The 27,083-nt window shown below is 43.2% G+C and overlaps 1 protein-coding gene across 1 annotated transcript in view; it reads left to right on the top strand.

Moving 5' to 3' along the window:
* Positions 1-27,083, top strand: part of LOC140734004 (MICOS complex subunit Mic27-like) — a 102,425-nt gene that overhangs the window by 19,270 nt on the left and 56,072 nt on the right. The window contains exon 2 of the mRNA XM_073057583.1: positions 14,086-14,325. Coding sequence (XP_072913684.1) covers positions 14,086-14,325 — 240 coding nt within the window. The remainder of the gene's footprint in view (positions 1-14,085; positions 14,326-27,083) is intronic.

The raw sequence follows: 27,083 nt of genomic DNA on the forward strand, positions 1-27,083 counted from the left end.
TGATGTCCAAAAGCACTTAACTGAGTGTATTAATCAATCAATTGAGTGTAGTTATGGCATATGGTTTAATTCCTTGGCAAAAAGAGCATCCTTTGGCTGCATGCAAAAGAGCATGCATCCTTTATCCTAGAAGTTATTCAGACATAGACTGGTCAATGGTAAGAAAAATTTATACTCATCTCAACCAGCCACATAAATACTATTGCTACAACAGCAGCAGCTAGGAAGCTAAATTTGCTGTGGCGAGAGTATCTTCTTCTGACACCTCAACCCTTTTTATCATCTACGAAGCTTGTGTCAGAAGTCTGGCAACTTGACGATTACCTATAGATGTGTGGTGGAGAGCACACTGATTGGTTGCATCACAGCTTGCTTTGGAAACACCAATGCCCTTAAACAGAAAAGCCTACATATAACAAGTAGTGGGTTCAACCCAATTCATCACTTGTAAAGCCCTCCACACCACTTAGCATGTCTATAAGGAACACTCTCGCAGGAAAGCAGCATCCATCATCAAGGACCACAGGCTATGCTTATTTCTCATTGCTGCCATCAGGAGGGAGGTACAGGAGCCCCAAGATCCACACCACCAGGTTCAGGAACAGTTATTACCACTAACCATTAGGCTCTTAAACCAGATGGTAACTTCACCCAATTTCACTCATCTCAATGCTGAACTGTTCTCACAACCTATAGACTCACTTACAATGACTTTTTTGTCTCATGCTCTCAATATTTATTGCTTATTTATTTATTGTTATTTTGTCTGCTTTTTTATTTATACAGTTTGTTGTCTTTTGAACATTGATTGTTAGTCTACATTGTGTGTGATTTTACATTGATTCTATTGTTTTTCTTTGTATTTATTGTAAATGTATGCAAAAAATGAATCTCGGGGTAGCATATGGTGACATATATGTACTTTGACTATACATTTACTTTGATCTTTGAATTATAGCCACAAAAATGTTCAAGAAGTTCAACGCCTCTCGGATGCAGTAATCCATGTCATTGGTACCACATTAATCACCTGAAACATTCATTGCCTCAGCAATCTTTCACTTTGCTTACACCAAGAGCACATTCCAAACCTGCAACCTCTATCTGCAAGGCAAAGGCAGTATACACATAAGCATACGACCAATTTCAGATTCCCGTTCAAGTCACAGCATCATTTAGAAACAGATCATCATTGCCCGCAGAACTTTCTACTCAACAGCAGCTGTAGGAATCTCTTCATCAGGACATCAGCATTTCAAGGAGATGACCCACCAGAACCTTCAGAAGAGCAATTAGTAATAGATAATGAATGTTGGTGTTGGCAGGTATGTTGCAAACACTATAACAAAAAATTTCAAGTAATCCAAGTCAGTGATAATAAATCTGGTTATGATTCCACACAATTAGTTCCAGAAATGTTGATTGGGACATCACTATTGATCGTAATGACAGGGGTACCTCCCTGTTCTTTAAAAATAAGGGGTAGATTTGCTAAATTGGTTTATTACTTTCACAGGTACCAAGATACAGTGAAAAACTTGTCTTGCATGCTGTTCATACAGATAAATTCATTAGAACAATAACAGAGTGCATAATAAAATGCTGTGGGATTCTTCAACCCACTAAAGAGTCTACTATCCCATTTATTAGATAACGCCTACAATTATGATCCCAGAGAACTGCCTGAGATTTCTAAACTTGCAAATCTGGAGTAGACTTATACTAACAGCTTGCTAACTCAGAGGTAGCTAAACTACATCTGTAAAACATTTGGTAGAGAAATATGTGAGATCTATCTGTTTACTTCATTTATTTACTTGCCCATATGCTGGAGAAAAAGTGGTTATTTAAATAAAAGAACTTACAGAAACAAGCAGGATAATTCTGCACAGGCAGCTAAGTTCTCCCCAAATGCAGAGGGAAACTTCCTAGAACATTTAACCTCTTCTTTATATTTTTGAGAGTAGTTAATCACAGTATCATTGTCAATGGAATGCATACCTGGTTTTACACATCTATATGACAGATGAGTGCAAACACATGTGTGGAGAATGTCTGGCTGCCTGTTGTTATTTGAAGTAATGTATCTTGAAGTGCTGATTGTGTCTGCTTACTGTGAAGTTAGCTGTAGGAAGAGTTCTTATGCCTGTCATTACCTGGACTGACCTAAAGAGGGAGTGTGGTATAAACTGATACACTTGGTGCCTCTTGGTAATAACAGGCAACACAAATTTCAGAGTAAGTTTATCATCAAAGTATGTGCACATTATGTCACCATATACTACCCTAGATTCACTCACAGCAGAACAAAATACAATAGAATCAATAAAAAAACTACACACAAAGACTGACAACTAATGTGCAAAAGAAGACAAACTTTGCAAATACAAAAAAAAAATTTGTTATAAATAATACTGAACATGAATTGTAGAGCGCTTGAAAGTGAGTCCATAGGTTGAAGAATCAGTTTAGTGTTGAGGTGAATGAAGTTGCCCACGCTGATTCAGGAGCCTGAGGTTGAAGGGTAATAACTGTCCCTGAACCTGGTGCTATAGGACCCAAGGCTCCTGAACTTCTTTCTTGACTGCAGCAGTGAGAAGAGAGCTTGACAAGATTGTGGGGGGTCCTTGAGTTGGATGTTGCTTTCTTGTGACAACGCTCTATGTAGATGTGCTCAATGGTGGATGATGGACTGGCTGTATCCACTGTTTTTTGTAGGCTTTAATATTTTTGGGCATTGGTGTTTCCAAACCAGGCTGTGATGCAACTAGTCAAGATACTCTCCATTGTGCATCTATAGAAGTCTGTCAAAGTTTTGGATGACATGCTGAATCTGCACAAACCTCTAGGAAAGTAGAGGTGCTGCCATGCCTTCTTTGTAATGGCATCTACATGCTGGTCCCAGGACAGATCCTCGGAAATGATAATACCAAGGGACTTAAAGCTACTGATCCTCTCCACTTCCAACCCCCTAATGAGGACTGGCTCAGGAACCTCTGGTTTCCTCCTCTTGTAGTCAATAATCACCTCTTTGTGATGTTGAGTGAGAGGTTGATGTTGCAGCACCAATCAACAATGGTACAGACATTATAGGCTATAATAACAAGATCCTGAATTAGTTGTTAAGGTATCCTTTTAATTTGATGCATATTTTATTTTTTTTCAACTTTGTCCATACTCTTCTTCTTCGTAAGCTGCAGACTTGGAATTGTGGATGGCCTGCTTCCAGTGCAGTGTTGTGAGCTGTCTGGAAGGCACTTTATAGAATCTGCAGGTGGAGCAGGAGGTTTTTGTCAGAATCAGAAGATGGACAGCATGGGGAGCGTGCACTCCTTTTGGCTCTGCTGGGCATTCACTTGCTTCTTTCTGGAGGTTCCACGCTTAATTTAATCAGTCATGGGTCAGATTCCCAAGGATCAGCATTGATGTTAAGTATTTTGGTAAGTCGGTTTACTATTGTCACATGTACTTCTTGTCTTCCATACTGTTCATACAGTCAACTCATTGCAACAGTGTATTGAGGCAATACAAAGAAAAACAATAGTAATATGCAGAATAAAGTATTACAGTTGCAGAGAAACTGCAGTGCAGATCGTCATTAATTTACAACAACATAATGAGGTAGATTGTGAGGTCAAGAGTCCATTTGATTGTACTAGAGAATCATTCAATATTCTCATAATAGTGGACAAAAGCAGTCCTTGAGCCTCATGTTACATGCTTTCAGACTTCTGCCCAACGGGACAGGCAGACAGAGAGAATGTACAGGGTGGGAGGGGAGTTCGATTTTACTGGCTACTTTACTGAGGCAGCAAGAAGTGTAAACAAAGTCCATGGAGGGGAAGTTGTTTTCTGTGATGTGCTGAGCTGTATCCACCACTTTGCAGTCTCTTGCAGTCATAGGCAGAGCAGTTGCCAAACCAAGCAGTGATGCATCCAGATAAGATGCATTGCTGAGAGTCAATGGGGACATGCCAACTTCCTTTCACCTCTTGAGAAACTATGCTCACTGGTAGGTTTTTATGGCAATGGCATCGATCGACGTGCTTGGACTAGGACAGGCCTTTGATGATGCTCACTCTTGGGGCTTGAAGCTCTTGAACCTCTCAAACCCAGCACTGTTGATGTAAACAGGAACATGTACACCACCACTCTTCCTGATTATCAGCTCTTTTGTTTTGCTGACATTGAAGGAAAAGTTGTTGTCATGACCACCACATCAATAGGCTCTCTATCTCCATCCTGCAGTCCGACTCATCATTATTTGAGATATGGCCCATGATGGTGGTACCACCTGAAAACTTGTAGATGAAGTTAGAGCAGTGAATATGGAGTTAAGCAAGGAGCTGAGGGCACAGCCTTGTAGGGTGTTTGAGAGTATTCCGGAGTTATGTGACTATAGCAGATATTAATTCCAACAAAAGCCAGGCTTAGTTCTTATTGTAAATGTAAATAAGTTCAGAAAGCTCGTAATTAGCCTTCAGTTTTTATTATAAATTGAAAGTAGTAAATTGAAGTTTAAAGGTCACAGGCTAAGAGATACGGTTTGCAAAATGGTGACCATGAGATGTTCACATCTGCATCAGACAAACATTACGACAATGAGGCTGTGTAACTGGGTCTGCATCAAACCAGCAACATGGGCTAAGGTATTTGCATCATTGTGAATGAGTTCAAGCTGGCAGACAAGATGTGTTATTGTCACTTAGCATATCAAATATGGTCACAGGTACAGGCAATCAGTAGTTTTTGTGTACTCAGAGAAAGCCCTGACAACATTAATTTTGAGTGTTTGGAATTTCAGACCCCACCCCACTTTGTAGCTTTTAGACTATTTGTGTGAATTACTTTGGGACAAAGGTGTTTGAACATTCAAAGGAGTCTGCCACTGTACGTAATTCAAAGGAAGCATTATTAACCCAAATTTTGGAGGAAATTATGTCATTGTAACTGTTGAAATTATATTGTACCAGCTACTGCTACCTTTGATCTTAACGGTATAAAAATGTGATAACACTCAAGAATCCTGACAGCCCTAGCCAGCTCTTGACCCTAATTACCACCAGTCACAGACCCTTCACCTCCGGAGCAAAGCAAAGCATTTTGTCTGAGCTGTCCCCACTCAAATTCACTTGTGGGATTTCAGAATTCGGGTGCAAGTTCAGGGAAATGGTTGAAATTCATCATACGCATTTCAAGGATATACATGTGTTGGCTATATGAAATGCCCAAGGAAAATGTGAGATAGTATGGCCCAGGGAGTGTGGGATTGCAACTATTGGGAATACCAGTAATGAGGAGATATATCACTTCTCTCAGGGGGAAGTGAAGCAGCGACTGAGAGGAGGTGGGAGTAACGGGGGAATGAAAATGTCAGTGATTCAGAGAGCTTATGAACCCATCATTGATTATGCAGAATATAAATATCAAACATATGAGGAGTATTCTGTGTTGGACAATCCAGGGAGGGATGATCCATTCTTTCTGAAAATATTAAAGGAAGGCCTGAGCTCAGCCCACAAGAAGGTTTAGATTTGGGTATAGCAGTGGGATTGACCTATCCCATGATAGTATCATGGGCTGGTGAGATAGACCGGAGGAGGTGGGACAGAAGCCGTAAAGTGAATGTAACTGCTGTGAATACACTGAGGATTTGCTTTGTGGGCCAGCAACCAGGGCACCTAGCAAGGAGGTGTCAGAATAGACGTAGATTGATAAAGGTGTAACGATCTTCAGACCCGGGTGCGGCAGAAACTCAGGACTCGATGGTAGAAATTAACGATGAAGGTTTATTCGGAGTAACACAGGGAATAATCAAACTAAGAGCTCACTTATTTGAGACTTGATCACACAGAATGGTAGTTCACACTGAACACAAATACAGGACTCAGCAATGAGCACTGGTCCAGAATAACCTTAAATAGAACAGAAAACACAGGAAATCTGTGCAGGTTGAAATTAGGAACTAATCACTTAAGTACAAGAAGTATAGGAAACAGTATTTACATAATGAGAGTCACGAAAAACAAAGTGACAGTTTAATGATAAAAATAGTCATGAAACAACTCTAATAAACTCCAATAAATAACATTCAGGTGCATTGAGACTGGTGCCCCTCACTGGTTCGAAGAGTACATGACAAAAGGAGATGATATGTTACAGTTGTGACCTCTCAGGTTATGGTTAGAGGCAGTGGCCTGAAAAGTGAGGGAAGTGTGAGGATCACTCACCAAAACAGGCAGAAGCCACTTCAGCACCCTCTCAGTCTGGTCTGACTGTTGGGCATATAATAGAGCTGGTAAAGTCAGCATCCAGATCAGACAAATAGTTGGCAGCAGCCTCTATTGCCAGTGGTGGTGATTCATGGATGTACCAAAAAGGTTTTATAGGGAGCGGCAATGCAATATCTTAGTGGACAAAGGGTCTTCAGTATTGCTAAATGATCTACCCTTGCCAATGACTGGAGAGGTGGCTTACCTTACCAGCGCAGGGAGTGAAACAGTGAGGGCTGAGAGAAGTAAGACTCAGGTTCCTGAGAATGAGGGAGTGCTGTGGGCGTGCTTGAGGCAGGCACTAGCATAGATTCAGGAAAAGGAGAAATAACATGAACAGCAAACTGTGTGATCCCCAGAGCAGACAATATGGCTCACAGAAAGATTGCAGGCCCAAGCAGAGGTAGGAGATGGGACAATGATTGTGAATCATCTCAGGAGGTCCCAAGTGTAGGGGCAAAACACAGTGAAACACTGTTAGAAGTAGTGCAGCTGCCAGCAGAGGTAGCAGCAATTAAAATAGACACACCAGAAAGAGGACAGTAAGTGCAGAAAGAAATTGAGTGTGCAGATCATAGAGCGAGGAGAGCAACAGAAGAACATGGGCTGACAGAAATTGGAAGTGTGGAGGAAGCAACTACTAGCCTAACTTAGTAAGACTATACGGAGATGTGAAGAGCCACTGTAACCAGGATTGAGCAAAACAACAGCAACATATTGCTGATCAGTGAAAGCCAGCAAGAGAGAAGATAGTCCTCCTACAGTCCTCCAAGTCATGGTAAGGGTGCTGCCTGAAAGTGCAGGTTTTGCTCCCAGTTGGGTAGGACCACTGGTGGTTCTCTAGTCAAATGACACTTGTATCTGTGAACTCACACAAAATGCTGGTGGAATACAGCAGGCCAGGCAGCATCTACAGGGAGAAGCACTGTCAACGTCTCGGCCCGAAACATCAGCAATGTTTCTCCCAATAGATGCTGCCTGGCCTGCTGTGTTCCACCAGCATTTTGTGTGTGCTGTCTGAATTTCCAGCATCTGCAGATTTCCTCGTGTTTGACTCATATCTATGTACAGACTCAGCGAGGCATCTACTGGAAACACTGTACTCGGGCTAAACCGTATGACTCACCTTCTTGTTGCCCTCACAGACAGAACAAGGAATCAATCTACCCATTTACAGACAAGAGACCAAAACGTCAACTGTACTCTTTTCCCAGATGATGCCTGGCCTGCTGAGTTCCTCCAGCATTCTGTGTGTTGCCAGCCATAACAGAGAGTCTAAGCGATGAACACCAGCCTGCTGTGTCACATCTGACCACACCTGAAGGAAGTAGACCCACAGATGAAAGAGAATATGTGCAAATGCAGAAGACAGAGACAGTGTGTGGCAGTGAACCATGAATAAAGGTTTAAGTGATGGTAACTTTACTTTGTAATGATGGCTGGTTCTTGGAGGTAGATGATTAGTTGTATAGTTCAGAAAAATAAAATTTTGGAGAAAATTGATGGGAAGGGATCTGAGTTAAGGCAAGAGACATCAAGTTCCACAACCACAATGGCAAGGCAGACCAAGAAAGAGAGAAGAAATCGCACACAGTGATGGAAGGCAGCCACCTCAGCTGAAACAGGATTGAACACAAATGAGATGGGCACTTTGGGTGGGAGTGACAATGGGGCAAGATCCTTGCAGCTATTCAAATAGAAACAATCCCAAATGTTCATATAGATTGATCAAAAAGATTGGCTGTCAAGATCATTCTGCCGATCTTCTGTCCTAGAATGGAATATAAACAGTTGCAAGTGAACCTGAAGCAAAGTCACCTTGCTGTGACCCTGCCCACCGAGTAATTACTGATAGTTCTAGCTATCTGAGACTGAAAGGGCGAACAGGATGTGACCAAATGTCTTGAACAATTTACTCCCACCTCTGTGCAGTATTGTAGATAGCCAATTAGGAATGTTAGATAGTGTAGATGTAGGTACACATGGGTATATGATAGGTTAGTAACTAGGGAAGAGATCCGAAGTGAAGGTCATTTATGCTTTCCCACTTAATCAGATCCTCCTTAAAATTTTGCCTCCTGGGACAGATCTCTGTCCAGAGGCCAAGAGAATGTTAGGGAGTATTCTGGAGTTATGTGAATGTAACATATATTAATTTAATTTAAATACGAACCAGGTTTCAGTTCTTATCGTAAATGTAAATAAGTCAGGAAGCTTGCAATTAGTCTTCAGTTTTCATTGTAAATTGCAAGCAGTAAATTGAAGTTAAAACCCACACACTTAGAGATATGGTTTACAAAATGGTGATCATGAAATATTTGCATATGCATGAGCCAAATGTTAAAACAATGGGATTATGTTAATTGGCTTGCATCAAAGCAGGCAACGTAGGTTATGACTCCATTTGCTCCATTATGACTCAGTTCAAGCTGTCAGACCAGACAGATAGAGTCATAGAGAAGTAAAGCACAGAAACAGGCCCTTTGACTCATCTAGTCTGTGTCGAAACCATTTAGACTGCCTACTCCCATCGACCTGCACTGTGACCATTTTCCCATCCCCTACCATCCACATACCTATCTGAACTTCTCCTAAACATTGAAACCAAGCTTGCAGGCATCACTTGTGCTGGGAGCTCATTCCACAATCTCACGATCCTCCGACTGAAGATGTTTCCCCTTATGTTCTCCTTAAACATCTTACCTTTTACCCTTAACTCATGTCCTTTGGGTGTAGTCCCACCCAACCTCAGTGGAAAAAGCCTGCTTGCATTTGCCCTATCTATACCCCTCATTATCTTGTGTACCTCTATCAAATCTCCCCTCAATCTTCAATGTTCCAAGGAATAAAGTCCTAGCCCATTCAATCTTTCCTTATAACTTAGGTCCTCAAGACCTGGCAACATTCTTGCAACTCTTCTCTACACTTTTTCAATCTTTCCTGTAGGTAGGTGACCAAAACTGCACACAATACTCCAAATTAGGCATCACCATTGTCTTATACAACTTCAGCATCCCATTTCCTGTACTTAGCAAATCAAACATTGTCACAGGAACTGGTAATCAATAGTTTTTGTGTACTTACCATATTTGTGTTCTCACAGATAGACCTGACAACATTAATTTTTGGGGTATCTGGGATTTCTGTCCCCCAGAAGCTTTTAGGCTATTTGTATGAATTACTTTGTGATAAAGGCATTTGAATATTCAAGGTGTCTGTCACTGTAGAAATGTAACTTTAAGGAACCATGATCAACCCAAAATATTGAAGGAAACAGTATCATTGTAACTATTGAAATAGTAATGTTACCTCTAATCTTAAGGGTATAAATATGTGATGTTCCTTTGGGTTTGTGAGCCTCTACTGAGAGTGTCTCCAGAATGCTGCCTGCTTCTTGTGCTGAATAAAGACCTTCTATATCACCAGCTTCAGTGTCTCTCCAGTGACTTCGATCACAGTCACAACATGGAGCATCACTGGTGAGGCTAATTGTGGCAGGGTGTTGCTGCCTATCCTTATTGATTGCAGTCTGTTGGTAGGGAGACATTGAGTCCAGGTCCAAGAGACTGGAAATGAGTTTGCTTGGAAGTATTGAAGGGTAACTTAGTGAGGATCAAAACTCAGTTAGGACAACTATCCATAGGGTCACCAGAAGTCAACGACAACTTGTTGGCACTTAACAACAAATGTCCAGATGCTTCAGAGATGAGTATAGGGCCAGGGAGATGGTCGTTGCTGTGAGACAAGTTAATTGAAGTCTCTTAAAGCACTTCCTGATTGTGCATGTTAAAGTGGCCGGGCAGTAGTCATTTAGGAACATTATCTGGTTTTGCTTTGGTACTGAGATGTTAGTGGTTTTCTCAAAGGAGGTGGAAACCTCAGATTGAATTAAAGAGAGGTTAAAAATATTTAGAGTACTGCTGTCGGGATACTGATCTGTGCAGGATCTAAGGCCATGGCCTGGGACACTATCCGAGCCAGGTGCTTTTCATAGGTTCATTTTTTACATCTGCAATGGTGACTGAGGGCTCAGATGCATTGGAGGCTGTTGGAGTGGGTGGTGATATTCCAATCTCCTTCTGTTTAGAATGTGCATAAAATGCACTAAGCTCATTAGGAAGAGATGCTCTGTTGTTGGCAATGCTGCCTGATTTCTACAGTAGTCTATTGTAGCATGTAAGCCCTTCCAGAAGTGATGGCTGGTCTTGAATTCAACATTGGACTGCTATTGTCTCTTGGCATTCCTGACAGACTTGCAGAGGTTGTATCTCAAATTCTTGCAAAGGCCAGGGACATCTGATTTGAATGCCGCAGTCCAAGACTTCAGTAGAGAGTGGATCTCCTGGTTTTTCCATGGTTTCTGGTTTGGGAACACGTGGATTGTCTTCTTTGGCACACAGTCCCCAACACATTAGTTGATAAAGTCCATGATGGTAGTGACGTACTCATCTCAGCTGGCTGCTGAGTCTTTAAACATGGACCAGTCTCCTGGCTCAAAGCAGTCAGGCATAAGCTCATCCAGCACTGAATCCAGTACTGAATTCTGTACTGGATCCTCACATTTCAGCTTCTGTCTGTATGCAGGCAGAAGGAAAACAGCCTTTGGCATGTTTTCAAAGTAAATTTGTTATTGAAGTGTATATACGTCAGCATATACAGCCCTGAGATTTGTTTTCTTGCAGTATATACAGTAACTCTAAGAAATATAATAGAATCAATGAAAAACCACACCCAACAGGACATTTACCCAAAATGTGGATAAAGAGTGAGCCACCACAGCAACTCCCAACAAACCTAATTAACCCTAAACTAATCATGGAACAATTTTTGCAATGACCAGAGGACCCACAGAAAACACATGCATTCCATGGGGAGGATGCACAAAGACTCCTTACAGAATAGTGCCAGGATTGAACTCTAAACTCTGGAATGCCCTCGGATGTAATAGCATCTTCTGCTTGCTCTTTTTGTATTGCTTGTGTTATAGAAACTGTTGGCTCCAGTGATTTACTGTTTGGATCTCTATCGAAGGGTCCTGCGTAATGCCATGTCTGGAGAGCTGCCTTGTGGAGATCAGAGACAAGAACCCAAAAAAGACCAAGAGCACAAGCTGACTTGTGGAAAAAACAAAGATGAGACACAGGGTCATGAACGTGAGGATTATTGTTGCTGTTTTTTTCTGTAGGGAAAGTGGTCATGGATTCTAGGCTCTGCAAGTTTTGTTTCTTTTACCTTTTCATGTGTATTTCATGGCTATCTGGAGAAGGCAAATATCAGACTTCTATTGTACATGCATAATTTGACAATAAAATTAGCCTTGTACCTTGAACTTTGTACAGACTCCTTGTAGAATGACGACCAAATTGAACTCTGAAATCTGGAATGCCCCGAGCTGTAATACCCACCACACTAATGCGACGCCCATGATGGTTGTGTCACAATGCTCAAGGGCGTTCGGGCCTCTGGTAGGACAGGATGATGTTGATAACAAACTCTTAAAGCTGGCCTGGTTAATGTCATTGGCAAAGCTGCCATATGTTCCATTGAGAAGCCCTCAGCTTGTATGGCACAGCCAGGTGAAGCAGGTGGAGCGTGTTTCAGTGGGAAATAGCTCACAGCAGATCCTCATCCCTTTGCTATGTCAGTCTTGCTCTCATTTCATCAACTTTGTTCTCAGTGGTCTGGACATTAGACAATAGACAATAGGTGCAGAAGTAGACCATTCAGCCCTTCGAGCCTGCACTGCCATTCTGAGATCATGGCTGATCATCTACTATCAATACCTGGTTCCTGCCTTGTCCCCATATCCCTTGATTCCCCTATCCATAAGATACCTATCTAGCTCCTTCTTGAAAGCATCCAGAGAATTGGCCTCCACTACCTTCCGAGGCAGTGCATTCCAGACCCCCACAACTCTCTGGGAGAAGAAGTTTTTCCTTAACTCTGTCCTAAATGACCTACCCCTTATTCTCAAACCATGCCCTCTGGTACTGGACTCTCCTAGCATCTGGAACATATTTCCTGCCTCTATCTTGTCCTTAATAATCTTATATGTTGCAATCAGATCCCCTCTCAATCTCCTTAATTCCAGCGTGTACAAGCCCAGTCTCTCTAACCTCTCTGCGTAAGACAGTCCGGACATCCCAGGAATAAACCTCGTGAATCTACGCTGCACTTCCTCTACAGCCAGGATGTCCTTCCTTAACCCTGGAGACCAAAACTGTACACAATACTCCAGGTGTGGTCTCACCAGGGCCCTGTACAAATGCAAAAGGATTTCCTTGCTCTTGTACTCAATTCCCTTTGTTATAAAGGCCAACATTCCAATAGCCTTCTTCACTGCCTGCTGCACTTGCTCATTCACCTTCAGTGACTGATGAATTTGAATTAGCCAGTAGTATGTTTGGGGGGGGGGGGGGAGCTTGAACCCACACTGTTCCAGCCTCACCTGCAGCCCAGCCCACATACCGCACTTCTGAGATAAAAGGCTACATCTGGTCAGTCCTGGAGTGGAGCTACTGCACTGGAAGGTTAAGTGACTCCTAAGGACACACCTGGAATGGATTCATCTGGACTGGATGGTAAGTGATATCCTCTGGGCAGATCTGAAATACCTGGAGGAGTTCAACTGATCTATACAGCAAGTTGCTGTTCCTGTTTTAAAGTTCCAAAGCAGAGTGGGCTGCTCCATAACCTGGGAGTGTCCAGGTATAGCATTGGCATTGGGGCTTTTCAAGAAAATTTTGAAAATATCGTAAGAACGTTTCTTCTATGCTCTTGGTAACATTGGCTGTGAGAGTGTTCAGGGTGGCTCGCCCTGACGAAGGGTCTCGGCCCGAAACGTCAACAGTGCTTCTCCTTATAGATGCCGCCTGGCCTGCTGTGTTCCACCAGCATTTTGTGTATTGTTGTTTGAATTTCCAGCATCTGCAGATTTCCTCGTGTTCGCCTGTTATTTATTTATTTAGAGATACAGTGCGGAATAGGCCCTTCCAGCTGAACTGTATTTTCCTGAGTGGGGGTGACATTGTGCAGTAGCAGTTCATTAGTGGGGAGGGGCAACCATGGATTTTTACACAGTTTATTTAAGATCCATCCTCTCCCAACACCTCAGTGAATGATTCAAAGGCTGGCCTCTGAATGCATACATCTGCAAAACAATGGAGAGAGGTCACATTGGATCAGGATTGATTGCAACAGTTTACCAAATATTCTGTGAATTAGGTCTATTCCAGCAGCAACCTGCTAGATAAGGAGGCACACTGTTAGAAGCAGCACATCAAATCAGGCAGCATCTATGGTGGGGGGAATAAACAGTCAATATTTCAGCCGAAACCCTTAATCAGGACTGAAAAGGAAGCGGGCAGAGAAGGTGAGGGGAGGGGAAAAGTACAAACTGGCAGATGATAGGTGAGGGGAAGGCAGGTGAGTGGAAGAGGGAGTGAATTAAGAAGCTGTGAGGTGATAGGTGAAAGAAATGAAGGGCTGAAGAAGGAAGTTTAAAAAGTTGGCAATGGAAGGAAGGGAAAATGGGGAACCAGAGGGAGCTGATGGGAAGGGGTGAAAGGAAAGCCAAAATGGGGAATGGAGGAAGAGTGGGGAGTAATTACCAAAAGTTACTAAACTTCTGGTTATTACTCCCTCCTTCTCTCTTTTACAGCTTCATTCACAGAGGAGTTGGAAAGGTCGGACTTTTACAAAATGCCTACAAAACCAAGCTTTCACCTGCTAGTTGTACTCGCCCCCCACATCTTATTCTGGCTTTTGCCCTCTTCCTTTCCTGTCCTGATTAAACCTCGTGTTTTTACATTAGCGGAAGGAGAGGTTGAGAAGAGGACGTAGACTTGCTTGTCTCCGATCTGCAGAGGGAATTGAATTCACTGTAAACCCAAGCAGGAGCCCACATTGCGATAAACTTGGCCAACCATTGGTCCGCATCCACCCCGCCGGTAATGGCTTCAGAGCCCGGGCTGCCAGTGCGCATGTCAATCGGCGCTCGGCGCTCGGCGCTCGGCTCTCTCCGCCTCCGGAGCTCGTCGTTATGGCGTTTCAGGTGAGCGGCGCTGCTTCGGCCCAGGTGTTGACTTGGGGGTGGAGAGAGACCCGGAACCTTCCAGACGGTGCAGGGTGAGGGCGTTGGCGGCCTGAGGCCCCGGTGCTTTGCCGCTAAACCTAGTACCGTGTGTTCGGTCCCCGATGGCGCGGCTTTGGGCTGAGTGCAGGCCAATGCCTCTGTGATCGCCCGCCTCTGGTCGCAAAGAGCTGAACTTGTTGCTGTTTGATCTTTAGCCCCCACATCATCAGCATGTTCAACTTGTTCCCTTTTTAGCAATGAAATGTACCCAGGTGATTCTCAGAAATGCTGTCATAGTTTTGGGCGCGGAGGTACTGGGACAGGAGGTTAAAAACTTGGCCAAAGAGCTGGATTGTGAGAAGTGTCTTAGTGGAGAATGAATACTAGTTTTGTATTCCAAAGCTTAGGGTATTTTAAAAAATTTCTAATATTTCTAAACAAAAGCACGATGTTAATGGGTCTCGGCCCGAAACGTCGACAGCGCTTCTCCCGATAGATGCTGCCTAGCCTGCTGTGTTCTGCCAGCATTTTGTGTGTGTTGATGTTAATGTTGTCCTTACTTAATATGTAACTATTATATAGTTGCAGAGTAAACTCTGGAAAAAGTTATTTGGAAGGGTAATGATAATGATAGAATTACTTTTAGCATTTGAACAACTATCACCATATCCACAAAATAAGTAAAAGTAAAGTCTCAACTTTTTAAAACATCAATTTGCGTGACTGTCACAATAGCACTTAATGAGAAAAAATACAATGCAGTTAGACTGGCTTTAACAGCTTTTGTAGAGGCAAATACTTGTTTTGTCTACTTGCACTGTTTTTTTGTATAACACTATATTCTGCATTCTGTTTCTGTTTTCTCTTTGTACTACCTTTATGTATTTAGTGACTATCTGGATGACATAAACAAAAGCTTTTCACTTCAATCGATACGTATGACAATAATAAACCAGTTATGAGCTAACCTGAAAAATAATAGTAGGCCATTTGGCCCCTCAAGCTGCACCATTTTTTTCTATTTGTATTAATTATTTTTCTATATTGAAATCTATGAATTTGACTTTGATTGTAATCATTGACTTGGCCTCTGTAGCCCTATAGGGTAGAGAACTTCAAATACCATTCTCTCTGATGGTTTATGTTTATTTCAGTCTTAAATGACTGCTCCTTATTTTGAAACTGATCTTTATTTCTACGCAGTAGACAACCTGAGTGTGGCTTCATCTTGACAGTAGAGGAGGCCTATTCCCATTTCCGTTCTGACATGTCAGTCCATGGCCACCTTTTCTGCCACAATGAGGCCACTCTAAGGATGGAGGAGCAACACCTCATATTTTGTCTAGGTTGCCTCCAGCCTGATTGCATGAATATTGATTTCTCCTTCTGGTAATTTTTTTCCCCCCTACTCCTTACCTCCTCTCACCTGCCTATCACATTCCCCTCGCACCCCTCCTTCATTTTCTCCTCTGGTCCACTCTGTTCTCCCCTCCTATCAGTTTTCTTCTTCTCCATCTCTTTATCTTTCCACCCACCTGGTTTCACCTATCACCTTCTAGCTTGTCCTCCTTATGCTCTCCCAACTTATTATTCTGCCATCTTTCCCATTCCTTTCCAGTTTTGATAAAGGTCTTGGCCCAAAATGTTGACTGTTTATTCATTTCTGTATACGCTGTCTGACCTGTTGAGTTCCTCCTGCATTTTCAGGGGTCTAACCTTCTAAACTAGGCTTCATTGAAGGCTTTGCTGCAGAATATATAGACAATGCTCACTGCCCTGCTCTCATTAATCCTCATGGTTATCTCTTACAAAGACTGAGTTCTGGGATAGTTTTCAATGCAGAAAGCTATTCTGACCATCTGTAATAAGATGCTGGTAGACCTTTTCCTTCAAAATCCCCTTTAGTAGCTTTCTCACCACTGCTATCAGCTCACTGGCTTGTAGTCCTCTAGCTTGTCTTTGCTGCCTTTCTTTAATTATGGTTCTACATTAGCTACCTTCTAGTTTTCTGGGGCTCCACTTGTGGCTAAAGATGTATGTTTCTTTGTTTTGGTCTCCACGATTTCTTCCTGACTTTCCCACAAAGTCCAAGGGTGCACTGAGTCGGACCCAGGACATTTATCCATCTCGATGTGCTTTAAGACTGGCAATACCTCTTCTGGCTATATGTAATCATTTTTCCACATTGAGTTGACCATAACATGGTAGATGAGTGCACTTAGCTTGTCTGTGACACCATGAATTATTTTTCATTCTCATTGTTACTCACATTCCCACTTACCAGTAGTTGCATGCTATCAGAAAACTTGGAAATATTACGTTTGTCCCTTCAGCTAAATCATTGATCTAGCTTTTAAGTACTTGGAGCCCAATCACTCATGCCAATAGTAATCCACTAGTGATAGCATGCCAGTGTGAGAAGGACTTATTTTTTTAATCTATGCTTGTGTATTATCCACGGTTCCTTTTCTATTTATCTTCAGTTGGAACTTTATCAAAGATCTTCTGAAAACCCAAGTACACCAGTCACAGATTTATTCAACTAAATATTAGAGAAACACTGCAATCAATCTGCTAGTCCTGACGAAGGGTCTCGGCCTGAAACGTCGACAGCGCTTCTCCCTATAGATGCTGCCTGGCCTGCTGTGTTCCACCAGCATTTTGTGTGTGTTGTTGAATCAATCTGCTATGATTCTTTTTTAGAAAGCTACGTTGATAATCTTTGATCTTTAAATATCATGGTATCACGTGCTTTATGATTGATTCTAGCATTTTCCTTACTAATGTCAGCCTTATATTTCCCTCGTCATTATTAACTAGGGGATAATATTTACTTCCTCCTCAATCTGCGGGAACCATTCCAGACCGTAGAACTTTGTAACTCAAGCTGTAGCCAGCTCTTTCCTAAATTCTGGTGTACAGATTATCAGGTCCTTGGTGTTTAGCAATTTTCAGCCCCTTCAATTTCTACTTTCCTACCCTTTTATTTAAAAATTGCTGTGGACTGTAAGTTCTCCAGTATTTCTGGTTTTTTTTATACAAACGTTTGTATTTTATATGAAGGCGAATATTGTGCTTTTAATCTCCATCCCACCTTCGCCTGCTCTCAAAGCCTACCAGGAGTGATCTGGGAGTGGGGTCTCTGAGCAAGTGATCTTGCAAGATTTGGGGTAGTTTCATGTGGTTGTGGGATTGAACCTGATTTTGAAATGTAAAGTTGCATCTGTGCCCAAGATTTGTGTTTCTTTTTGCACTTTTGAATTCTAACTTCATATGAAAGACTTCTTGTCATGCATCTTTAGCTATTCTTTCTCTTATGTGAAATGTTCTACTCCAGTGCTTTAATATATGATGCACAAAGTTCAATTTCTATCAAGTCTGGTGAACTTTTCAAAGCATCAAAATGCAATGTCTTAAGCCATCCTTGCGGGTGAGGCAGTTCTGCAAATTTGAGTCCATCATGGCCATTTATTGCATCCACTGCTCCTGGGGTAGCCTTCTGTACATCAATGAGGTCTGACACAGATGAAGGGATTACTTTGATGATTGCCTTCTGTCTGTCTGCCATATCAGCTGGAATCCCCCAGAGGCCTACTGTTTTCATTCCACTTCCCATTCCCAAACTGTCTATGGCTTCCTTTGCTGCCAAGTTGAGACTAGATGCAGATTGAGGAACAACATTTCATATTCTGTCTTGGTATTTCTAACATAACAGCTTGAACATTGCTTTCTCTATCTTCTGGTAACCATTTCCATCTATCTATATTTTTCCCCTTATCCCACTGATTCTCGTCATCCCATCTCTCTCCCCTCCTCTGCCTTCTCCATACGCCCATCATCCATACATTCCTCCCATCAGATCCTGTCATCACCTCCTTTATTTTATGGGTCACTGTCTTCTCTTATCAGATTCTAGTTTTTTCATTCCTTTGTCACTTCCTCCTATCACCTCCCAGCTTCTTCCATCATTTCCACTTTCCCCCTTCCCTCACCTGGATCTACCTGTCACCCACCACCTCTTGGTCCATACCTTCCCTTCATCTTTTGATATTTCCAGTCCTAATGAAGGGTCTCAACCAAAATGTCAGTTGGCCATTTTGTCTCTTTAGATGCTGCTTGATTTGCTATGTACCTCTAGCATTTTTGTTTGTTGCTGAAACATCCACTGTCTTGGATATGTACGTGCCTCTGTTTGAAAAATCTAAATTTTGTAATTTTCTGTACTGCTGTAATTATACGACCATAAGATATAAGAGTAGAATTATGCCACTTGGCCCTCTGACCAATCAAGAACTTATCAATCTCTGCTTTAAATATACTCAATGACTTGGTCTCCACAGTGGTCTGTGGCAATGAATTTCACAGATTGACAAGCTTCTGGCTAAAGATATTCCTCCTCAACTCTGTTCTAAATGGCTGTTGTTGCGTGAATGAAATCACCGGAGAGAGTAGATAGAAAGCAGCTTCTGCATTTGACAAAACAAGATACAACAGGCAACATACAGAGACGCTTTCGGTGGAAAGGTCTGCTGGCCCAACGTGGGGCTCAATATTTATTTACAAAACACAAAGGACGAATCCATATTTTACAAAGTATAGATAATGCTTTCTTTGAAACTACATTCAAACTTCATACCTTCTGGTTCACATCCACCCCACAGACGCCAGCATCGTCTGTGGACTGGAATTCACAGCTTTTAGGAGATGCATTTTTTCAAATTAAATTCACAATACATTATCAAGGAACAGAAGACTGGTAGCCAAAGCCATTTCCTAAATGTAAATACAGTCGGCCCTCCTTATCCACGGGGGACTGGTTCCGAGAATCCCCGTGGATACCAAAAAGCGTGGATGCTCAAGTCCCTGATTTAACCTGCCCTAGTCCGGTGGTCTTTAGGACCCAACGGAGCCCTGGACTTTATTTAACATGTCTCAGTGCAGATGGACATTAGGACTTGGCTGTGCAGCTCTGAATCTGCAGTGTTTCTGTTCATGAAAATAATCACAATTGAAAATAAGGTGGAAGTAATAAAGCAATCGGAAAGAGGTGAAACGCCATCGGTCATTGGAAAGGCGTTAGGCTACAGTCGGTCAACAATCGGAACAATTTTAATGGAGCATGTGAAAGGCCCTGTCCCAATGAAAGCTACAATTATTACTAAGCAATGCAGTGGTTTAATTATTGAAATATGTATGTTTCTTAAGTGTTTTATATGCATAGAAAGGTAAAATATGTACTATATAGTAAGAAAAACTTCTGACTAACTGACGCTATTATTACTGGATGTACCTGTTCCGACTTCAAGACGGACTCAGGAATGAAACTCATTCTTAACCTGGGGACTGCTTGTACTTTTAAGTCATTTCAAGATTACTTACAATACCTAATACAATGTAAATGCTATGTAAATAGTTGTTATACTGTATTGTTTAGGGAATATTGACAAGAAAAAATAGTCTCTACATGCTCAAACAACGAGCGCTGGAGAGAGAACTTCCGCACATACGGAATCTGCAGATAAGGAGGGCCGACTGTAACCTAAACCCAAATATCATTCTAGCAGTCCCTCCTCTTGGCCCTCCTGGACAAAAATAAATTTGTACAAAGAAAGGCCAACTTAGGAGGATCTACTCAAATAGGGCAGCAAAAACACCCTGCCTCAAAATTGCCCCCCAATTTTGTGTGCCTCAATATCTACCCTAGCATTCCCTAATTGTTACCTACCAAATGTTAAGCAGAGAGGTTGTTCCAGAAATTTGAAGAATTTGAAGAAATCTTTAGAAATGCGGCTTCTTTCATGTGCCTGTAGGCTCTTTCCCTGTAGGCCGATTGCAGCTTAATCACATTCCTTCTCTTCACCACTTCATTCTCTGGTCACTGAAATGCTTTCCAGGAGCACCCACAGGCCCTCTCATTGACGTACGGGGAGGGGTTGGAGTGGTCTGTATGTAAGTGTCTGCAAGGACCTCTCCCGGTGGCACCCCCTTCCGAACTGTCCAGTTGATCACTGGCCCAGCTGCTGAAAGGGCCCAGCTCCTCATTCAGACTGGGGGTGACTGCCTTCAGATGCCGTGTGCAGTCTGAATTGCCATTGAGGTTGTGGAACTTGCTGTCTCTGCTTTAACTTAGAAGTCCTTCCCCATCTATTTTCCAATAGCTTTTCTATTCTATTAAGAATTAAACTAACTAATTCTATTAAACTAATCATCTATCTTTAGCAACCAGCCTTCATTACAGAGTGTTACGTTCCCCAGTAACCGGGTAGTTTTCCAGCAAAGATAGATGGAGCCACCGAAGCCTGATGCTACTATTTTCAAATGTTTTTATTTATAAAGGGGCACAAACGTATGGTTAATACAAAACATTCAGATCATATACGTCGTCACAACTCAATCTAAAGCACAGGTATAGTAATAATCAATCAGAAATAAGCTCTACAGTTGTCTAGGGGTAATGTAGATATATATTGTTTACTGGATATTTAAAAGTCTTTTTGCGGTCACTGCAGTTCCACCCGCTGCCGTTGTCATGGTGTCGCGTTGGTGCACTTTTGTTAGAAAGAGAGAGAGAGAATGAAACATTTACCCGACAGGTTTTCCAACCTGTAGGAGGTAGTCGGAAGTCTCGTTGGGGAATGGACTCTCATCTGTGGCTTCCCCTGTAGCTAGGCCGTTCTTCCGTGGTGAGGTCGCCAATCCCAGGCAAGGGAAGGACGCACACGAACCCCACCACCGGCTGTCGCTCTCTAAATGCAGTCGCAGGAATTCTCGCGTATCTTCTGGTGCGTCTGGCGCCCCGCCTCGGCAGCCCACCTTTTATCTGGACTGGCAGGGTTGTAGATGTCCATCAGGGTGGGGGGGGGGGGGCGAGGCAATCCTTCCCCCATCACCCATCTCACATTGCCCTGAGATTTTGCACGTAGGCCAATTTCTTATCCCACAAAGGTGTCTCCCAAGACAATGGCTATGTCCGAGGCTTTTGTCTTGTTGAGCGACCAGCCCACTTTGCCCGAGGGCTTTACACGTGGTCTTCATGAGACAATAGTCAAAGAGTCACTTTATTCTGCTTCCCTGGGGAACGTGGTCTTCAGCACGTCTCCCTCTCTCTCTTGAGTCATTTGACCCCCCCTTGACTAGGGCTCTTGTGAATCTCACAAAGGAGGGGGCTGGGGTCATAACAAGAGTACTATCATCACACTTTAGCAGACTATTCACGGTTCTCTGTCACGCTCTCTGTGTTTTTTGCCACACTCTTGGGGTCTTCTGCCTTTGTGTTTTCCCCAGGTATGTTTTCATTAGCTGTGGTCAGGTCTGGCATGGCTGGCTGGCGTTCCTCTTAGGTTCTCTGTAATTGCATGGTTACTGGGTACACTTGAGCCCCCACTCTGTCTGTGGGAGCAACAGATGGGTGAGTCATATGCTTTGACCTGAGTCCAGTGTTTCCACTGGCTGCCTCACTGAGTCTGCACACAGACTAAGTGTCACTTGGAAAAAGTACCATCTGGGGGCAAACCCTGGCCTTTCCAGCAGCACCCTCACCATGTCTTGGTCACCGGGCTGCGGAAGGACTGCCCCTGGCCTTTCCAGCAGCACCCTCACCATGTCTTGGTCACCGGGCTGCGGAAGGACTATCTCCTTTCCCTCCAGCTCTCTCTGATCAGTGATTCGCTGCTGTTGTTTCGCTCAGTCCTTCAACACTTTTAAGTTCTTTCACAAAGGTCTTTCACATACTGTGTCATTCTATCCCTGTAAGCCCCAGGTTCCCTGCAACCCGTAATTACCCCAAATTCAGTAATATTTGCCTAATACATGGTGGGGCCACCGTGACTCTTTCCTCCCCGTGTGCCCAGCTCTCATCTGGTCCCTCCTTTGCTCCCTTTCTCCGCCACCTCTCCTCCTCTGCCTCCACCTCTTCATATAATTTTACTAAGCGGACTTCTGTTGTTTCTTCCTGCACACTTCCAATTTCATTTGCCTCTTGTGCCCCTGCTGCCTTATTCACAGTAATGTCTGTCCTCGGAGGGACTGGAAAACTTTACATTCTAGAGACAAGCCATTTAGGATTGTTGCTGGGCCGACACTATGGGATGCAATCTCAGCCTGGTATAGCCTGTTAATAGATATGATCTACTGGGCTTTACTGGCCATATAGGCGAGTTAGTAGTGGCCGCAGTCTCTTTTGAATATCCCCTGGTGTTTTTGTTCCTTCACTATACCCTGAACAGTTGTCAGTGTGTGATATTTTTATTGGGTACTGCTTATGAGCTTTATACAGACTCTCCTCTATTTTAACTGTGTTTATCTTTACTTGACCACAATCTTGCTTGTGTCTAGTCCACACTGCTGGGATCTGCTGACAAAGTAACCCATGGACACCATCCTGGCTCCAGTCTCTGGTGATCGGGGCAGCTGTGACTATGCTAGCCAGGTTGTGTATTTTGTTGGTTGTATGCGTTCGCTGCCCCTGGCTTGTCCATATTATTTCTCCCTTTCCCAAATCTATAACAGCTCCTGTTTCCCTTAGGATGTCTATTCCAAGGATAGTGCTCTCGATATTTGGACATACCCAGAAATACACTGAAAGCTGCTCTCCCCTGATTTAGAACATTTGCAACTCACTTCTTTCTTCTTTCACTGTTTTCTCTCATACACCCCTAATATAAATGGCCTGTCCGGTTGTTGGCAAGGGTAGGTCTGTTATTGATACCAATGCCCCATGTCCACGAACATATTGCATTGCTGTCCCCATAACAATGCTGTACATCTGCGGGTCACCAGCACTAGCAGTGGGGTCTGCCACCACATCTTTTTTCTGACCTAGGAGCCGTCTTTACTGGCTCTTTGATCTGATCTATTGGTCAGACTGGGCACTGATGGGGTGAGAGATTGCGTGTCTGCTGTGACGTTCACCTGTTTTTCTTTCCTCTGATTTGGATATTGCCTCCAACCATGTCCCAAATGGCCACACCTGTAGCATATCTACTCCTTTACCCTCCCACATCTATTCCAACATTTCCTTGCTTTGTGCCCTAGTCGCCGGCAAACTAAACAAACTCTCTGGGACATCACAGCAGCTGCATCTACTATAGCCACTTTACAATTTCTGGTGCACTTTCTTCGTTATCTCACTGGCTCATGAAACTTTTGCAGAGTAGGTTGTCCCCACTGTTATGGCTAAATCTAAAACTTCCTGATGGGCTGAGCTCAGGCCTTCGTTCAACATTTTCAGGAAGACTTGGTCATCCCTCCCTGGATTATCCAACCCGGAATACTCTTCATACGATTGATATTTACGTTCTGCATAATCCATGGCCGTCTCATTAGCTCTTTGAATCACTGCTATTATCATTCCCCGGTTACTCTCGCCTCCCTCCAGTCGCTGCTCCACTTTCCCTTTAAAAGAGCAATATCTTTCTTCATTGTTGGCGTTCCCAATAGTTGCCCAGGTACCCCCTAAGGATTCCTGTCCCACATATTCCTCAAGCACTTCGCTTTTGCCAACATGTGTATATCTTTAGGGTGCATTTGGTGAATATCAACCATTTCCTCAAGCTTACATCAGAATTTGGAATTCCCACATGCGACTTTAAGTGAGGGCAACTCTGACAAAATGCTCTGTTTCTCCCCGGGGTGAAGGGTTTATGAATGTTCGTAATCATTATCAAGGGCTAGCTTGGATCATCAGGATTCATGACCTGACGTTGCCTGACCTCAATAGGTGCCATCCTGACAGATATATCTGCGTAAAACCTCTCCCTGAGATGTGTCCATACTAATTCCCACACTATGCAAAATATAAAAGACAGGTATTAGTTAAACAGCACATACTTAAAACCGCAAAGTATGTACTCCACAAATCTGCCACTTTTGAGCACCTAAACTCATGATGTCTGCTGTACTCCTTTGTATCACACTTGCAAGACATATACACTAAAATGCAGCTCCCTGAACGAGTATGCACGCCCCCACTCTGGCATCCTGAACCGTCGGTAACCACCTTTCGCAACTGGTGGCTCTGTCTCACCGAGTTAACACGCAAAGTTTCCTCACTTACATAAACACACATATATGCGTGCACACTACTTTTGTATCTACCAGTTCAGTTCTCTGCATTTGTGATACCTCGTATTCCCATGTACCAGTGACAGATCCAAGTATGGGTTCTATTTTAGAAAATATTCACCCACTTAGACTGTTAAAATGGCTGGCCACACGATGGGTCACGAAGGTATCCCACTCCTGACACCAACTATTGTTGCGTGAATGAAATCATGACAGAGAGAGTTACTATTAGATACAAAGCAGCTTCTTTATTCAACAAAACTAGGTACAGTAGGCATCATACGGACGTGCTTTCGGTGGAAAAGGGTCTGCTGGCCCAATGTGGGGCTGGATATTTATTTGCTAAAGACAGAGGACAATTCCATATTTACAATGTATAGATAATGCTTTCTTTGAAACTACATGCATACTTCACACCTTCTGGTTCACATCCACCCTGCAGACACCAGCATCATCTGTGGACTGGGATTCACAACCTTTAGGTTCCAAATTAAATCCACAATACATTATCAAGGAATAGAAGACTGGTAGCCAAAGTCATTTCCTAAACATAACCTAAACCCAAAAATCACCCTAACAATGGCCATCCTTCTATTCTGAGGCTATGTGCTCTGGTTCTAGACTCACCCACTATAGAAAACACCCTCTCCACATTCACTCCATCTAGGCCTTTCAATATTCAATTGGTTTCAATGAGATCCCTCCTCATTCTTCCGACTATAGGTCCAGAGCCATAAAACATTTCTTATATGTTGATCCTTTCATTTCCAGAATCATTCTCGTGAACCTCCTCTGGATCCTCTCTAATGCCAGCACATAATGTCTTAGATAAGAGGCTCAAAACTGCTCTCAATACTCTGTGTAGTCTGACCAATGCATTAGAAAGCCTCAGCATAACATACTTGCTCTTGTATTCTAGTCCTCTCAAAATGAATGCTAACATTACGGTTACCTTCTTTAACATCGACTTAACGTGCAAGTTAACCTTCAGAAAATCCAGCACATGACTCCCAAGCCACTTTGCACCTCTGAGTTTTAAATTTTCTTCCCATTTAGAAAATTGCCTATGCCTTAATTCCTTCTATCAAAGTCATCAATTCCCTCAGTCCTTCAGAAACATTCCAGAATCTCGTGATTCTTGACAGATCATTACTAATGTCTCCATAATCTCTTCAGCTACTTCTTCCAAAATCCTGGGGTGTAGTCCATCTGGTCTTGGTAACTTATCTACCTTCAGACCTTTCAGCTTCCTAAGCACCTTCTCCTTAGTAATAGAAACTACACTCACTTCTGTTTTCTGACACTCTTGAATTTCTTGTTGAGGCAAAATACATACTTATTAGGCTCATCCACCATTTCTTTGTTCCCCCATTACTACCTCTCTAGCTTCATTTTCCAGGGACCCAGTATCCGCTCTTGCCTGTCTTTTACTTTTCATATCTCAAAATGGCGCCACAGATGGCGGCCTCGGTGCCGAGCTCTCTGGCTTTTTGTGTGTTTTTGTGTCTTTTTATTGTTTTTGTTCAAGCGGATCCAGTCATATTCAGCAGGGATGAGCTCCTGAACACCAGGCAGATCATTAACAACTACCTTCCAACTTTCCACTCTGACCCGAATAGTTTTTCTGAGATCTTGGTCGGCGGAGCAGCGGTTCTGTATGGATTATGGAAGAGTCGTAAACGAGGGAAGAGAGCCGGTGTGCTTGTTAAACTGAGACTGCAGGGATTCCGCTCCGCGCTCCCAGCGATACACCTCGCCAACGTTCGCTCTCTTCCTAATAAGATGGACAAGCTGCTTCTTCTGACCAGAACCAGCAGAGACTTTGCGAATTCTGCGGCTCTTTGTTTCACTGAAACGTGGCTCGGTGATTCCATTCCGGACGGAGGTCTGCATGTCCCCGGCTACCAGCTGCTGCGAGTGGACCACGTCACGGAGTTATCGGGGAAATCAAGGGGTGGTGGGATCTGCTTTTACATCCATGAAGGCTGGTGCACTGACGTTAAGGTTCTTCACAGACACTGCGACCCGAACCTGGACTTTCTCGTTCTGAACTGTAAGCCTTTCTATTCTCCGCGAGAGTTTTCCTCATTTATCCTTGTCGGTGTTTATGTTCCACCTCAGGCCAACGTGAGCGAGGCCGTTCGGCGGCTGGCTGATCATATTATGCGTTTAGAACGGGAACACACAGATTCGCTGTTGATCATCCTAGGAGATTTCAACAGAGATAAACTGAATTACGAACTCCCGAAATACAGACAACATGTTAACTGCCCCACCAGGGACAGTAACACTCTGGACCACTGTTATACTATCCTAAATAATGCTTATCGTTCTATTCCCTGTGCAGCCTTAGGACTCTCTGACCACTGTCTGATCTACCTCATCCCAGCCTATAGGCAGAGACTTAAATCTGCTAAGCCTGTGGTGAGGACAGTGAAGAAATGGACCAGTGAGGCAAAACAGCAACTTCAGGACTGTTTTGACACCACTGACTGGGGTGTCTTTGAAGCTGCAGCCACCAATATACATGAACTGACAGATACTGTGACATCTTACATCAGTTTTTGTGAGGATGCATGTGTACCCACAAAAACTTTCCGGACCTTCGCCAACAATAAGCCATGGTTTACCCCCAAACTCAGACATCTTCGCCAAGCTAAGGAGGACGCCCACAG

Source organism: Hemitrygon akajei, chromosome 10 (genome assembly GCF_048418815.1).
Source record: "Hemitrygon akajei chromosome 10, sHemAka1.3, whole genome shotgun sequence".
NCBI lineage: Eukaryota > Metazoa > Chordata > Chondrichthyes > Myliobatiformes > Dasyatidae > Hemitrygon > Hemitrygon akajei.